The sequence below is a fragment of the Bidens hawaiensis genome, unplaced genomic scaffold (assembly GCF_021521415.1).
Source record: "Bidens hawaiensis isolate Kalapana, Puna unplaced genomic scaffold, B.hawaiensis_p1.1 tig00037990_1, whole genome shotgun sequence".
In the NCBI taxonomy this organism is placed as follows: Eukaryota; Viridiplantae; Streptophyta; class Magnoliopsida; order Asterales; family Asteraceae; genus Bidens; species Bidens hawaiensis.
In genome coordinates this window covers 39,603-55,490 of record NW_027505510.1, presented here as the reverse complement: position 1 = coordinate 55,490, position 15,888 = coordinate 39,603, and the positions used below count along the sequence as shown (strand labels likewise).

The 15,888-nt window shown below is 37.1% G+C and overlaps 2 protein-coding genes across 2 annotated transcripts; both read left to right on the top strand.

Moving 5' to 3' along the window:
* Positions 1-2,542: 2,542 nt before the first annotated feature.
* Positions 2,543-4,207, top strand: LOC143613644 (alkylated DNA repair protein ALKBH6 homolog). Its single transcript, XM_077087299.1, has 7 exons — positions 2,543-2,670; positions 2,804-2,864; positions 3,185-3,223; positions 3,318-3,430; positions 3,550-3,778; positions 3,866-3,912; positions 4,018-4,207. Exons 1-7 carry the CDS (start codon positions 2,572-2,574, stop codon positions 4,174-4,176), a joined length of 747 nt encoding a protein of 248 aa, XP_076943414.1. The 5' UTR covers positions 2,543-2,571; the 3' UTR covers positions 4,177-4,207.
* Positions 4,208-6,072: 1,865 nt separating this feature from the next.
* LOC143613639 (nuclear pore complex protein NUP214-like) lies at positions 6,073-15,564 on the top strand. Its single transcript, XM_077087294.1, has 17 exons — positions 6,073-6,316; positions 7,125-7,333; positions 7,488-7,656; positions 7,737-7,880; positions 8,330-8,454; positions 8,591-8,703; positions 8,842-8,969; positions 9,050-9,215; positions 9,594-11,052; positions 11,280-11,432; positions 11,652-11,709; positions 11,823-11,956; positions 12,034-12,158; positions 12,242-12,593; positions 12,698-12,884; positions 12,968-15,031; positions 15,361-15,564. The coding sequence occupies exons 1-17, from the start codon at positions 6,103-6,105 to the stop codon at positions 15,474-15,476; spliced, it is 5,916 nt and encodes a 1,971-aa protein (XP_076943409.1). The 5' UTR covers positions 6,073-6,102; the 3' UTR covers positions 15,477-15,564.
* The last annotated feature ends 324 nt before the right edge of the window (positions 15,565-15,888 follow it).

The following is a 15,888-nucleotide window of genomic DNA, read 5'->3' as shown; positions in this document are numbered from 1 at the left end:
TTTTGGTCATATTCACATGTATTTTTCCTTCAAGGTATTTATTAGATTCGATGCACATGAGGATGTTGCAAACCGACAATGAAAATTACCGTTGTCGGATGCTTGTACAAAACTTATAACATTTAAACATTTGTTTTTTCATGTGGAATAAGCAAATGCTAATAAAACACATAAGATAGTAAGATTATATAAAAATTAGTTTCTAAGCTTTTGACCATGTTATTATTATTATTTAAGATAATAGAAGTTATAATTATAGTTGGAAAGTGAAAGATTTTGAAAATCATGAATGTTTTTCAAAAATTAAAATGTTTAAATGTAATTTATAGTTTAAATTAAAAATAAAATTAAGTATAAAATTTAAGGCATTCATTTTTAATCTGAAATTATTAAGACTATTATTTTGTATAAATCATTAAATTATAAAAAAACTATGAAATGCTATATCAAAATTTTAAAAAAATATACTATAAAAGGAAATCATTAAGAAACTTTTTTTTGTTAAAATTAAATATGTGATAGGGATAAAGGGATAAGTTATGGAATGTTTTAAATGATTTATATTAATAAAATAATTAAGAATTAAAGGTGAAAAGATGGAGGTAGCACTTGGCAAATTAGACCAATTAGAGAATATGTGGTTGAACCATCATTTTTATTTATTATAATAGTAGATACTAATACTCATTTTCACTTATGAAAATTATATATTTAAGTAATTTCAAGTTTCTTACTATTTCGCCATGCTATATGTTATATTTTTATTAGATTACGCAATATATTTGGTTTTTATGTGGGCAAAGGGTAATCAAACACGTATCACAATATGTCATAGTGTATCAACTTGTGAAATCAACGCCATACTTAATCAATGTGTAATCATACGTGTATCACCATACGCCGTACTTGCCCCATAAACGTCAGAAATTTTATAACTAATCTCATGCATCTGGCCCTATGCTTGAACGCTTGTTCCAAATGCTCTGGGTTTCATATTTTTCTATCAACCCTACCAGAAAATGAGTAAAAAAATAGCAAAACAACGAAGAAGATGAATAATTCAAGAAATGGGTCTTAAATCGTTAAGATACCGGATATGTAACCATCTTAAATTTGAAATCAATCAATGTCCACATACAAACGTATTACAATTCACAAAGTGTTCAATAACAAATGGTTCTTACATAAAATTCAAAACATTCTTTTTTATACATAAACATATTAGTTGTGTTGACCACTCACAATTATGGTCGTAAAAGTTCCTCTTTGTTGTTGATTAATCCCTGACTAATCGTTATTTGGTTAAAATTGAAAACTCCATTAAGGACGAGCAAACAATACCGGTACCTAAATAAGCTATCGCTTATTCAAATAAGACAAAATGGCAAAAGACGTCCTTTACGTTTGACCCGATTTTCATTAGACGTCCTTTACGTTTGACCCGATTTTCATTAGACGTCCTTTAATTAAAGAAATAGCAAAAGGCACACAACATGATTCAAATTCCTTTCACGTTACGTCCTTTGTCACTAACCCAGTTAAATTTTTTCGTTAAATCTAGTCATGTGCAAGGCACATGAGGATAAGTTTGTCTTTCTACCTTAGGGGAATATTTGTGTAGAGTGCTTAAAGTTTGGACAAAAAAATAAAAATTAATAAAGATATAAAATATATATTTCTTTCTCTATTCTCTCTCCTCCCTCTCTCTCTCTCACTATCTCCTATCAACTCCCACCGCCACCAACGCCGGCCACCACACCAAACCCAAACGCCGGCGGTTGAATCGGACCATAAAAACCCTAGATCTAGAGGGATGAATCGGACCATATCAGGCCTGAATCGAAGAGAAATTATACTTGAATCAAAACAAATCAAAGTTTATTTGATGAACCAGGCGTAAAAGATCCAAAATCAACCCTGAAATTGGGGGTTCGACATCATCTTCTTCGGCAACCCCTCCGACGACGACGGAAATTGGGCAACGGGGTGTTGGCGGCGAGTGGTGGTGACGGGTGTTGGCGACGGGGTGTTTTGGAGGCTGACGGTGGTGGAGTGAGCTGAAGACTGGGGGTTGATAGCTCCGGCGATGACGGAAGTAGATGGTGGCAGCGGTTAAGTAGGTGGTAATGACGGCAGGTGGTTGGTGGTGGTGGTCGGCAAGTGGTTATGGTTGTTTGGTTTTTTATTGTGGTGGTGGATGATACAAGGAAGAAGATGGTGAAGAGAGAGAGAGAGAGAGAAAGAGTCTGTCTTTTTTTTTTAAGTTTTAATTATTAATTATTAGATATATAAAATTACAAAAATACACTCATGTGCTTTGCACATGTTCATATTTAACGTGAAAATTAACGGGTTAGAGCCAAAGGACTTAATGTGAAAAGAATTTGATACATAAGTATGTTTTCTGCTATTTTTTTTTGCTAAAGGACGTCAAAAAACGATTAAACTTCTATTGCCATTTTCTCTTCAAATAATTTCAGGCCACTTTGGTTTTTTACTGTTCACTATTAACAAAATACCTTTTGTTGAGCCTATTACACAGGTGACGAAATCCAATTTACGGCGGTGGAAATGGAAGCTGTAGAGAAGTTCAAAGTGGGTGCTGTTCCGACGGTGTTCTACATCCCGGACTTCATTTCCGATTCCGACCAAACCCTACTCCTAAATCAAGTACGTAATAGAACCAATTAATTACTTCGTTATTTAATATAATGATTAAGAACAATACAAATTAATAGACCAGCAGTGTAGTTAGTTAACAGTAACTCCCATCTAATTCAAATTAGGGTTTTTGTTTTTGTAGATTCACGCAGCTCCGGTTTCCAAATGGAAGACTTTGAAAAACAGAAGATTACAAAATTGGGGTATGCTACAATACTACATTCATACTATTCAATTCAATTGCTAATTTTGATATCACGAAAGCCCGTCATCAACCGGTATAGTGTTAATAATGTTAGTTTCAACAGGTTAATAAGGTTGACCGGTTTTTAACCTAATCTAACTTGTTACAAAGGTTAGTGTTCTTTAACTTAAAACCGGTTAGGAATTGTAACGGGTTATTAGCAATAACCGGTTTTGACCGTTTGACCAATAACTGGTTATGGTTAGTAACCGATATTTTTACAACCGGCTAACCAGCATTTGCATCTCTATCCAGTATGATAAGTTTTGTTTGTCACAGGAGGGATTGTCCATGAAAAGGGTCTTTTGCCTCAAGACTGTAAGCCTTAATTCTCTCATAAGTTGAAATCATTAATATATTTGTGTGGGGTGTTCATAACTCATACTTAATATTGAAAATTTTGCATGTGTAGTGCCACCACGGCTGACAAAAATCACAGAACAAATTAGGGAAGAATCATCTTTGTTTCCTTCTGCAATCAATCATGTCCTCATCAACGAGTACCTTCCAAACCAAGGCATAATGGTTTGTAACTTTGCAATTATCCTCAGCTATTATTAATATCAATCTTTATTGTTATTCTATGCCATAATTCATTATGCATAGACTAAGTATGTGAATATTATTATTTTGTTGACATGTAGCCTCATCAAGACGGTCCTGCTTATTATCCGGTGGTGGCTATTATTTCCTTAGGGTCTCCGGTCGTTATGGACTTCACGCCCCATTTGAGTTTATCAGGTAGTACAACTAATATTGAGGATAAAGATTCAATAGAAGGAGCCGATCATGGAAATTTACCAAACTACCCCTCGTTTTCTGTCGCGCTCATGCCTGGCAGTTTATTAATATTCAAAGACACAGCATACTCAGGTGGGTCTAGTTGAAGTTGTCTTTGTGCTTGATTTCTATGAAATCTCATCTTTTTCTATTCTCTTCAATTTGGCTTGTTTCTTGCAGATTACTTGCATGGTATAAAAGATTGTGAAATTCAGCAATATGATGCGGTAAGATAACCGAACCGGCAAATTGTTTTAGTATTTGGTAAATTGATAACAGCACAAACCTTTTTTAAAATCTTTGATTTCATTTTGATGCATTTTGGTTTTCAGGCGGTGAATGCCAAAGAGGTTTTAAGGCGCCCGGGTCTTATTGAAACAAGTGATGAGGATTCAAAGGCCATTCATAGATCTACCACTCGGGTTTCTTTGACATGCAGAGTAGTATCCAAGGTTCACAGGAATCTGTTTAGGTTTAGAAAGGGCTGTTAAGTGTGTTTTGGCTGTTTTGACAGTGATTCAAGGATGAGCATGTACATAGTGCATGGAAATAATTACATGTACCAGGAGAGAGAAAATAGAATGCTAAGATGCCGTCTTTTTTCATATTATCTTAGTTAAAGTAAGCATTTTCTTTTTTCATATTATCATAGGATATGGGTCAATGCGTATTTCTTTTAATTTTATAATTTTGTATTTAAGTTTTTATTTTAGGCATCAGGTTTTCATGTTATAGATAAATGTAGATACCAAAGGGCTACAACCTTGCCGTCAAAGTGTAGAAAATGTATTTCTCCTCGTTCACTATGAACAAACAAACGTGCAGGTTAAATAGTGGACTAGTGGGTGTGTGATTAGTCGTTTAGGAAAATATTTAATTGTGGATACGCGCTTACTTAATTCATAGCTTAATAGGAAAAATATTTACAAGAAAAGAATTTTCAAGAAAATCAATTACATATATAAAATATTAAGAAAACCTAGAATTAAATTATATTAAATGATATATTCATAGTAAACTATGTCATTATAAAATTTAACATACAAATTACATTTGAGATTTAAATTAACGAGGAGCACACCCTTCTCTGATGGGTGGGTATGCATAAAAGAGTAGCAATTACGTTTCGTTTAAAAGGATATTGGTTGAAAAAAGAAAAAAGAAGATTTTATTAAACTTCAAGCCTTCAAGGTCATATGGTAACTTGATTGAAGTTTAGCCTTATATGACGCATATATTTGTTAATTTATTTTTAATTTATTTATAACGTTTTTTTTATAAGTTTTATAAATTTCAAAGCAAACCTATTGATTAGTTGAATAATCCTCTTCTCTTAGATGAGTTAAGGTGGTGGTAAATGACTAATGACAGGAAGACGAGTAGAGCGCTAGTGATTGTGGCGCTTGATGTAAAGCAAGTAAAGATAAGTTGCATTTAATGCTGAGATTTGAAAGATATAATCAATACTTCAAAAAATATAACTTATACGAGTTTCTTTATGATTTGTTATCTATAATCAACACTTCAAAAATATATTTATTTTTAGCCGAATTGTCATTTCTCGAGTTGGTGAAGTGTTAAGGTAGTTAGGTTGTATAATAAAATGTTAATCGTTATATAGAATGTGACATTTAGTTGATTTTTTTTCTTAATTAGCCAAATTAATTGCGATACAATTGAATAATCTAGATACAATGTGTTACACAAATTTTCTATTAGTGGCTAAAGAGAGTTATAGGCGAAAACGTAGTCCGACTTGTTATAGATAAATGATAGTTATTCATGTGATCAATCCTGATGTAATAATAAGCGTGAATGTAGAAAAGTGAAAGAAATAATGACGGAGTTGATATGATAAATGCTACCTTAATTGTTGAGACCTAAGTATTGTGTAAACTTAGTGCGAGCTTTATTTCTTAGCCGTATGAGATATATATCGCTTGTTGAAGCGTACCATCGTCTTTCCATGTCCGAATGCTTTTATGCTGGAAAATAAATTCTTCTGATACAAAATGGGTGCAACCGTTATCAGTGCTTATAATAATTGACTTGGCTTTTTTATTTTTTTTCCTAATTAATGCTTTGTTGCTTTCATGCTTTAGCGGTTATATTCCGCGGGTAACAACAATAGTTGTTCATGCCTCGTGGTCCGCGCCAAATTTGCTGAAGTACGACAAAACTTAAACCGACCCGACCGAATCCTGGTTCGGTAATCGGTAGCACCATTCCAACTTAACCCTAGCCCACGGGTCACACCGGTCCCGGCAACGTTTAGCTTCGTAACCGAAACGTTGGTTCAGGCGGTGCGTCATCTCCACGCAGACTGCTACTTCTAGGTTTTAGGTCATATTAACTTCCCGCCCAAAGGAACATTTGATCCTTCAATCAACTACTAGCTATAGCTACACTATCTATCAATGGCGGAAACTGACGTCACCACAAATGTTATCAAAGTTACGGAAGAACTCGACGGAGATCAAATTCCTACCAGAAACTACCGGTTTAGCAAAATCGGCGAACCGGTTCCGATTAAACCCGATACCGATTTTAAATTCGATATGAACAGTCTTCCGTCTCGTCCGCTGGCTGTTTCGGAACGATTCGGCGTCATTTTTGTTGCTCATTCGTCTGGTTAGAATCCTTAATTATGTGAATTAATTACAATTTTATTTTATAGAGGATAGTTAGGGTTACAGGATACAGTTATTGAAGCCATTACTGTCATGATATTTGTTCTCACTCTTGTTCCCCCCATTGAATTGAATTGTTAGGGTTTGGGGATAGGTAGGGGTGTAAGCGAGCCGAGCCGAGCTCGAGCTTGGCTTGTTTTGAGCTCTTCTTTTAGTGCTCGAGCTCGGTTCACGAGTCGGTTTTAAGGTCGAGCTTGTCTTGTGTATTATTTATTAGTTAATAATTAATTTATATACGTTTTTAATTACTTTTATATATTTTGAGAAGAACATTAAACGAGCCTAGGCTCGAGATCGTGTAGTAGCTTAATTGAGCTAAAGCTTGGCTCGAGCTTGATTGTGCGGTGTGAAGTTAGTACATAGATGACTAAAATAGTAAAACTTAAAACACACAAGGCTTAAGGCTTGGCGAGTCTAAATGAGCTTCTGAGATTGATAACTAAACGAGCTTTATTTGAGGCTGGGGCTCGGTTCGAGCTCGAAAGTCGAAAAAGCTCGGGTCATTTTCAAGTTTTGTATCGATCTTATCTCGAGTAGCTCGTGAGCAGGTTGGAGCGTTTGCACCCCCAGGGATAGGGTTTCATTGTGTTTTTAGTGTAATTTGGTCTTATAACACAGACTGCAAATTGAAAAACGTTGTTGTGGAATTGGTACCAAAATTTGTGGCATTATATTTTTTGATAGACAAGGAGCATATATGAAAAGGTTTTGATGATTTCTGTAACGTTTTATTGCTTGGTTGTTGGTAGGGTTTTCGGTTGCAAGGATGAAAGATGTTATGGATGCAGCAGAAGAGTTGAAAAATGGAGTTCAGGGTTCTTGTATACAGGAGTTGAGTGTTGTGGATGTTTCTCTCGGAAAGGTTTCTATATTGGCATTATCTGCAGACTCTTCAATGCTTGCAGCATCTGTTGGTTTGAATCTTTATTTTTTCTCGGTTGAAGATCTTCTTAATAAGGTTTGTTCTTTTTTTTTTGTTATTTCATTAATATTGATATTATCTACAGTTATGTTTCATTTGAAGTTGATTTGTGGTTTCTTCCTTGACATTAAAGTGCATACACGAGCCTTTATAAGTCTACTTGTAATTTGGCTATTTCTCTAATTTCTAGGATCCTAAACCGTCGTACTCCAAATCACTCAATAGCTCAAGTAACATCAAGGACATGCAGTGGAATCCAAAGTTGAAGGACCGGTATGCTGTTCTTACAGGTGATGGTAGTTTATACCATGGAGCTGGCCAAGGCGATCTTAATCATGTCACGGACAATGTTGATGCTGGTAAATTATATACTTTTCAAGTGGGCAAAAACGGAATAGAATCTCATATTTTATTTAAGCTATTTTTTTGCTTTGTCTAGTTAATTGGAGCACAAATGGAAAATATATTGCTGTGGCAAAATACGATTTTTTAAGCATTATGTCAACAAAGTTTAAAGAAAAGTTGCGGATAAAGCTCCTGTTTGATTCATTGGTTGAAGACGATCCAAGTTGTGTTGTAAAAGGTATAATACTATCTGAATCTTGATTCCTTTAAAGTAATAAGCTTTTGTGAAAGGTAATAAGCCTGTAAAAGGTATGGTTCAAAACTGATGGAGTTGGGCTGAACCGAAATGCATTTCATTGACCTTTTTTTCTAGAACAAAAACGAGTGTGCCAAATATGGTCAGAGTAATAATCTGTATTTTTTTAAAATAAAATGGCTTAAGAGGTATGCATTAAGAACACGCTTTGGGATACTTTTGACGTATTTGACCACTTAACCTGTTTCTTTTAGCTAACCTTTTTGAATTTTCTTATCAAAATAAGCAAACTTGGTTCTCATGCATATCATTGTGTATAGCATCCATGGTTGTATTTTGTTTCTTTTTAACATTTTTAAATGTTATTGGTGTGCGAGCTTGTGTTTACAAGTTGCGATGGAACCTGAAGTGTCTTTATTTTTTCTTTACAGTGGATTCTGTCAGGTGGGTCCGCTCAGATTGCATCATGTTAGGATGTTATTCTCTGAGTGCTGATGAGAAGGAGGAGAATAACCTAATACAGTTCATCAGTGTCAAAGATGCCAAAATCACAGATGTAAGCAAATAATAGGATATAAATTAGCCGTCTTGTTTTTTTTTTAGAGTTTATGTTTTTGTTCTGATCCTTAAGTGTCATGCATGTTTATCTGAGTTAAAATCAAACCTGATTAGACATGTTTGTTGTCTTACAGCCCTCTTCTAGTCCAGTGGCATTGAACTTCCGTGACGCGTTCCTTGCTATAAATGAAGATGACGTTCCATCTAGAAGTGGACCCTACACGTTTATTAGTTACTTGGATGAATTGTATGTTATTTACCCCTTCTATATATGTTTTTTTTTAAAATAATGTTCTTAGCTCATAAGAGATTACCAAATGAACTCATAGTCATTTCTTTTAACAAACCAAATGAACACTAAGTTTTCTTTATGAATCATACTCAGTGAGCTTGCCTTTGTTGCTAATAAGAAGAACACAAATCAACACATTGTGCTATTTAATTGGTCGGAGGATGGGGCTGTGATGGTAGATATTGAGGTTGACTCATGGCTTCCAACAATTAATCTTCAAGGTAAATTGGCATCTGCTAATAATCTTGGTTAATATATTTTCGTCATAGATGTTTCTAATTGAAGCTGTATTCTGCTTCAGCTCATAATGATGATGATAATATGATTCTGGGGCTCTCCATCAACAAAGATTACAAGGATGAGAAAATTAGTCTCGAGTGTGGGGAAATAGAAACAAGAGTTTCACCTTGTTGCATTCTTATGTGCATTACTGTTGATGGAAGATTTTGTATGTTCCATTTTGCCAGGTATTTCTCATTTTTCTGCTTAGTAAGTTGAGGGTGGCAGATGGGCGGGTTGGGTGACGGGTCAAAACAGGTTTGGGTTGGTACAAGTCAAATCAGGGTCGACCCACTAACAATTTTGTGTCTTTTTTCTAGATAGGTGCTCTAATTATGATTATAAAAACAGTGTTACAAATTTATCTTGACTAAAACTATTTGGATGGCTGTATGCATTTAAGTTAGAATTTATATGACGTTCAACATATATGACTTGTTCCACACGAAGCTAATTTTTTAAATCGACTCATTTGACATAAAAGTATAAAACACATTCCAAACCGACGCGCTTGTCGGCCAAAACCACTACCTCTAGTATTTCTTATTTTAGAACTTCTTGTGTAGTGCCATAGGCCCATCTGCTTCGACAGAGGATTTTAGTTCTGTTTCTGATGAGGAAGAAGAGTCTACTGTCCTCAGTTCTCAGCATTCGCTGAAGAATATTGTTAACAATGAGAAGCAACTTGAAGATCAAGATATTCAGAAAGTCAAAATCGATGAGCAGAAAGCCAAAGCCAATGAATCAAGTGGTACACAAGAAGATGCTTCTACTGTAAAGTCGAATAATGATAAAGATGGAGGGCAGTCACTTTCTTTACCTAAGAAAGAAAACAGTTTTGAGGCGAGACTGTTTAAAGCAACCGAGCCTGTGAGTTCAACTAACTCTGCTTCAAAAACAGTAAGTGATAAACCAAACAAATCACTTTTTGTAGCTTCTACAGAATCACCAGCCAATAAACCACCATTCAGTTTGCGAGGTTCATCTGCAATCTTTACAAGTGGACCACTCTTTTCCTCCAGTGTTTTTGGAGTGCAGTCTTCATCAGGATCGTTTTCTAGTGGAGGCATGTTTTCATCTGTAAGTTTTGATTTGAAGTCTCTCCAATCATCTCATGGAGTGCAGTCTTCGTCTTCATTAGGTTCATTTTCTAGTGGAGGTTTGTTTTCTTCTAAAAGTTTTGATATGAAATCTCTGCAATCATCTAATTCTGCTGTCCAAGAAAAACAACATGGTACCGACAGTTTAGGGACCACACCGCTTCTTACCGGTCCTCAGAAACTTTCATTTTCCAATATGACATTTGGGTCATCAAGTTCAAGCAGTGTGCTACCACAGGGAGCTTCGACTGGAGCTGCATTCACCAAATCATCGCCTGTTGCTTCTACACTCGGGTCATCAACTTCGACCAGCCTGTTTGCCCAGGGAGGCGCAACAGGAGCTACATTTGGGTCATCAGCTTTGAGCAATCTGCTTCCCCAGGGAGCTTCGACTGGAGCTACATTTACCAAATCATTGCCTGTTGCTACTACACTCGGGTCATCAACTACGAGCAACCTGTTTGCACAGGGAGGCGCAACAGGAGCTACATTTGGGTCATCAGCTTTGAGCAATCTGCTTCCCCAGGGTGCTTCAACTGGAGCTGCATTCGCCAAATCATTGCCTGTTGTTTCTACATTTGGTTCATCAACTTCAAGCAATCTGCTTTCACAGGGAGGCGCATCGGGGGCTACCTTTGGGTCATCAACCTCAAGCAATCTGTTACTCCAGGGAGCTTCAACTCGAGCTGCATCCACCAAATCATTGCCTGTTGTTTCTGCATTTGGATCATCAGCTTCTAGCAATCTGTTTCCCCAGGGAGCTTCAACTGGAGCTGTGTTCACCAAATCATTGCCTGTTGTTTCTAATGTACAACAGAATCCAGCAAAAACTTTTGACTTCAAATTTTCTGACAAGGGAAATCTTAAAAACCCAACTTCTTCAAGAGGGTTAAATACTGAGCCAAATCAATCTGAACAGCACAGTGTAAGTGATCATCAACTTCCTGATACTTGACTTTCAATTAATACATTTTATATGTTTTCAATTTTTTTTCTTTAATTCATTGATTATCTTCTCAATTTGCAACTCATTCAAATGAATTTATTCTCAGAAATGTTTGTATAACACAGCCTCCAGACTAGACATCTTTTAAAGTTGATCCGATCACATAAAGTATTTGGTTTTGTTTACAAATATTTTTATTCATCCAGGTTGAAGAAATGGCGAAAGAGTTAGATGCTCTGTTGGATTCTATTGAAGAGCCAGGTGGTTTCTATCATGCCTCTGTTACTGCCCATAAACAATCTGTTGCAGAACTAGAAGAAGGCATTTTGATACTTTCAGATAGATGCCAAAAATGGACAGTGAGTTCATTTTTCTCCACATCTTTATCTCTATTTTGTATTTTGTTTTTAGCTTTTGTATGAACTGGCACTTAAAACAGTTTTTTAGTTACTTTGCAACTTTTTACATTATAGTGGAGATGAACCCAATCCATCCAAATACATTGTTGCCAATGTTAAATATGATCTAATCTCATTAAATTTCTGAAAACTGAAATAGTTGTCATACTGATCTTGTAGGACAAAATGCATCAAGGATTTGAAGAGGTTCAACATCTTCTTGACAAGACGGTTCAAGGTACATCAAGTTTATCTTTCTTTTGGGGGTTATTTATATTATTCATTACCAAATATAGTACGTTTTGATGAACATATTATTCATTGATCACCTGCTTCATATATCTTTTTAAGTCTTGGCAAGGAAAATATATATCGAAGCAATTGTGAAGCAGGCTACTGACAGTCAGTACTTGGATATTTGGAGTCACCAGAAGCTGAGCTCTGAGTTGGATATGAAGCGTAGACATATATTAGAGATAAATCAGGTATTCAGTTGTTTTTTAACCGATTTGTTTTGTTCAATTTGGGTGAAATATGCCATAATAACAGTTTCATATGCCAGACTTTGACAAACCAGCTAATCGAACTGGAGAGGCATTTAAACACCCTTGAGCTTCAAAGATTTGGTGATAAAAGTGACACACAAGTGAGCCGTAAATCTTCCCATATGAAACATAATCCGCCAAGGTATGAAGTTTTATTTTAGAACATTAATCTTAACTTAATCTATTGATGAAGTTTGGTCTTAATGAGAAAATGCTGTTTTGCAGGCATGTTCAGTCTCTGCACAGTTTACACAACACAATGAATGCACAATTAACAGCTGCAGAGAAACTTTCTGAATGTCTTTCAAAGCAAATGGCTGTGCTTAACATAGACACAGAACCTGTGAAAAAACAGAATGTGAAAAAGGAGTTATTTGACACAATTGGAATCTCATACGACGATGCCACTTTCAGCTCTCCAGGGCAAGAAAAAACTCGGTCAATCCCACAAAAAAGTCAACATCTAGTTTCTTCATATTCAACTGCTACTAAAACGAATATGAAGAAAAATCAACAAACTGCTGTAAAGAGTTCTGAACCAGAAACTGCAAGAAGGCGAATAGACTCGCTAGATAAGGTAAGATTTTTTGTATTTAATTTTTCTCCAAATCAAGCACATCATTTTAAGTTTATGTTAGAACATTGGAGTTTAAAATTTTAACCTCACAAACTTTGTTGCAGAGTTGGGCTAGTGTTGAACCACCAAAAACAACCGTAAAAAGAATGCTTTTGCAAGAGGACCGTCAGTTGACTCCCGCCAGATTATCCTTACCAACCGCTACACCAAAACTTAATACTCGGTTGTATGAACGTTCTGTGGTTTCTCATGATATTCCACAAAGTGCCTTAAACATTTCTCAAATCAGAGGTAAATACTCCTTTAATTAAATTTTAATTTTGTGCAGTAGTGGTTTCTGATTATTATTATTATTATATGCTGACGTTCTGCAGGCAGTCAGGATGTACAGATAAAACAAAATTACGAGGGACAGCCGAGTTCCTCTCTCTTCAGTGGTTACCGTTCAGATTCATCAAGTTTTGCTTCCCGGTCAAATCAGTTAAGTTCTATTGTAACTCGAGATGCTGCAAAAGACACACCTAGTTTGACTGCTGAAAAGTCAAACCGTTTGACCTTTGCTTTAAAGCCTGATGACATGCTAGTCAAAGACCCAAAGGTTAATCAACAATCCAAGGTTTTAGAACCTTCATTAAATACCACGAAGTCACCGGCATTCAATATATTCCAGAAGAAACCTATTGAATTTTCAGACTCCGGTGGTAAAATTAATGAAGGGAACCAGAAGCCTTTAGTGGCTGAAACCTCTTCTATTTGGTCTAGGAAGAGTCCAGAAACTTCTGTTGTGTTGAGTGCCAGCCCATCAACCGCCTTTTCTGGAAAAAGTTTCTCTCTGGAAGCTTCTACAAGAGAAAGTCAGTCTTCCAGTGCATCGTCGCCTGTTCCTGTTACTTTAGCACCATCATCCTTTTCGTTTAAAGACACATCCTCATCTTCAACATCTGCTATATCACTCGGTAAATCATCAACCGGGTTCAGGTTTAAATTAGGTGCCACTCAGAGCACTCCAGCATCTGGTCCTTCACTTTCTTTCCCTTCATTTTCATCTTCTACTTCATCCAGTAAACCCACATCGAACGTAGATTTAAACACCTCCAAATCTGAGTCAACCAAGTTGAATCCGGTTACAAGTGAAAGCTCTAAACCTCAAGTAGTATCAGTCCCCAAGTTTGACCCAAAACCAAGTGAGAATTCTTTTGAACAAACTTTACCTCAGCCCGTGGTTCCAACTTCTTTGGGATCTACAAGTCAACCTTCACCTTCTATTCTCTCATTTCCATCTATCACCTCATCCACTAAACCCACGTTAAACATAGATTTAAACACTTCCAAATCTGAGCCGTTCAAGTTGAATCTAGATACGAGTGAAAGCTCTAAACCTCAAGCAGTATCAATCCCCAAGTTTGACCTGAAGCCAAATGAGAATTCTTCTAGTCAAACTTTACCTTCTCAGCCTGTGGTTTCAACTCCTCTGGGCCCCACAAGTCAACCATTAACCAGTTCGATTTCAGAAAGTCAACTCAACTTAAATTCAAAACCAGACCAAACATTGGTACCACCCGTTGTGTCCTCAACAGTCATCACAAATCCAGTGGATGTGGTTACCCAGGAGGATGAGATGGAGGAAGAAGCTCCTGACACCACTACTCAATCTACATTAGGAGGCTTTGGTGGGTTTGGGCTTGGCTCAAGCCCAAACCCATCTGCACACAAGCAGAATCCATTTGGTGCACCGTTTGGTAATGCACCAGCAATTGCACCAGCCGCTTTTACTGCTCCACCAAGTGGTGGTTTGTTTAAACCTGCATCGTTTAGTGTTGAATCTCAACAACCTTCCCAGCCACCTCAGCAGACGAGTTTCGGTGCAGTTTCCGGCAACATCTTTGGTGGTAATAATAATCAAAGTAGCGGTGGACAAGGGTTTGGACAGCCAGCTCGGATTGGATCGGGCCAACAGGCTCTAGGGTCGGTTCTTGGCTCGTTTGGGCAGTCAAGACAGTTTGGTGCAGGTTTACCTGGGACTGCTGCTACACCAAGTCCATTTGGAGGTGGTTTCGGTGGCAGTCAAACTGCTGGTGGTTTTGCCACTGCTGCCTCAGGCGGTGGTGGGTTTGCTAGTCTGGCCTCAGGAGGTGGTGGTGGTTTTGCTGCTGCTGCTGCCACAGGTGGTGGTGGGTTCGCTGCTGCGGCTACAGGCGGCGGTGGTGGTTTTGGTGGTGCAGCTACAGGCGCCGGTGGTTTCACTGGTGCAGCTACAGGCGGTGGTGGTTTTGGTGGTGCAGCCACAGGTGGTGGTGGATTTGGTGCTGCTCCTGCAATTGGTAGTGGATTTGGTGCTCCTCCGGCATTTGGCAGTGGATTTGGTGGTGCTCCGGCAGCTGGTGGTGGATTTGGTGGTGCTTCGGCGGCTGGTGGTGAATTTGCTGGTGTGGCTTCTGGTAATTTATTTTCTATCATCTTTTAATCTTTTATGGCTATAGAATTATAATCATAGAGGTGACATTTTGATCCGTTTGTTTATAACTGTCAAATAAAAGAATTTAGCTGAACGGGAATGGTTCAAACAGGCTGGAAGTCACCAAGAGTCATTTTTAACACATAAACCCTCCTAAATAATTTTAATAAAAAGTTACGATTTTCATGTAATGATAATGTTTATGTATGTAATTGCATAGTTTTGTAATAAAAAGTTATAAAAAAGTCAATGAAAGGTTTTCTCGGTCAATCCAACTTGACTCTTAATTAATTTTGATTTGGTGTGGTGTAGGTGGGTTTGGAGGTTTTAGCAGTCAGGCAGGAAGTGGGTTCTTGACATTTGGCAGCAGCAGCAGTGGAGGAACAGGAAAACCTCCGTCTGAGCTCTTCACACAGATGAGGAAATAGTTTACTGTAAGAAAAGTAAATTTCGGAATTCAGTTTAGACAAGAATATAAACATGTGGAGTAAATATGATTTTGTGGGGAGGGGATCATTTCCTGCGACACAAATGACGGAAAAGGCTAGTGTTGTATGAATTTGTTATGGTCTTGAAGTGCTGAAAACCAAAATCACAAATATATTCTGGTTTAAATGAAACACTTATTTGGTTGGTTTTTCTGGTGTGAGCGATGGTTTTGTTAGTCGGTCACTCGAATTATACAATAGGTCACTTCTACAAACTAACTAAACTAAGACAGGTCCAAATGAGCTACTTGCAACTTGCAAGCGCCATCACTGCCATTGCAACAGGCACTGCTTTTGTTGCTGCCTTGTCGCCGCTAAGTGTAAAGTAATCTATGAACATACATAGGCTCAA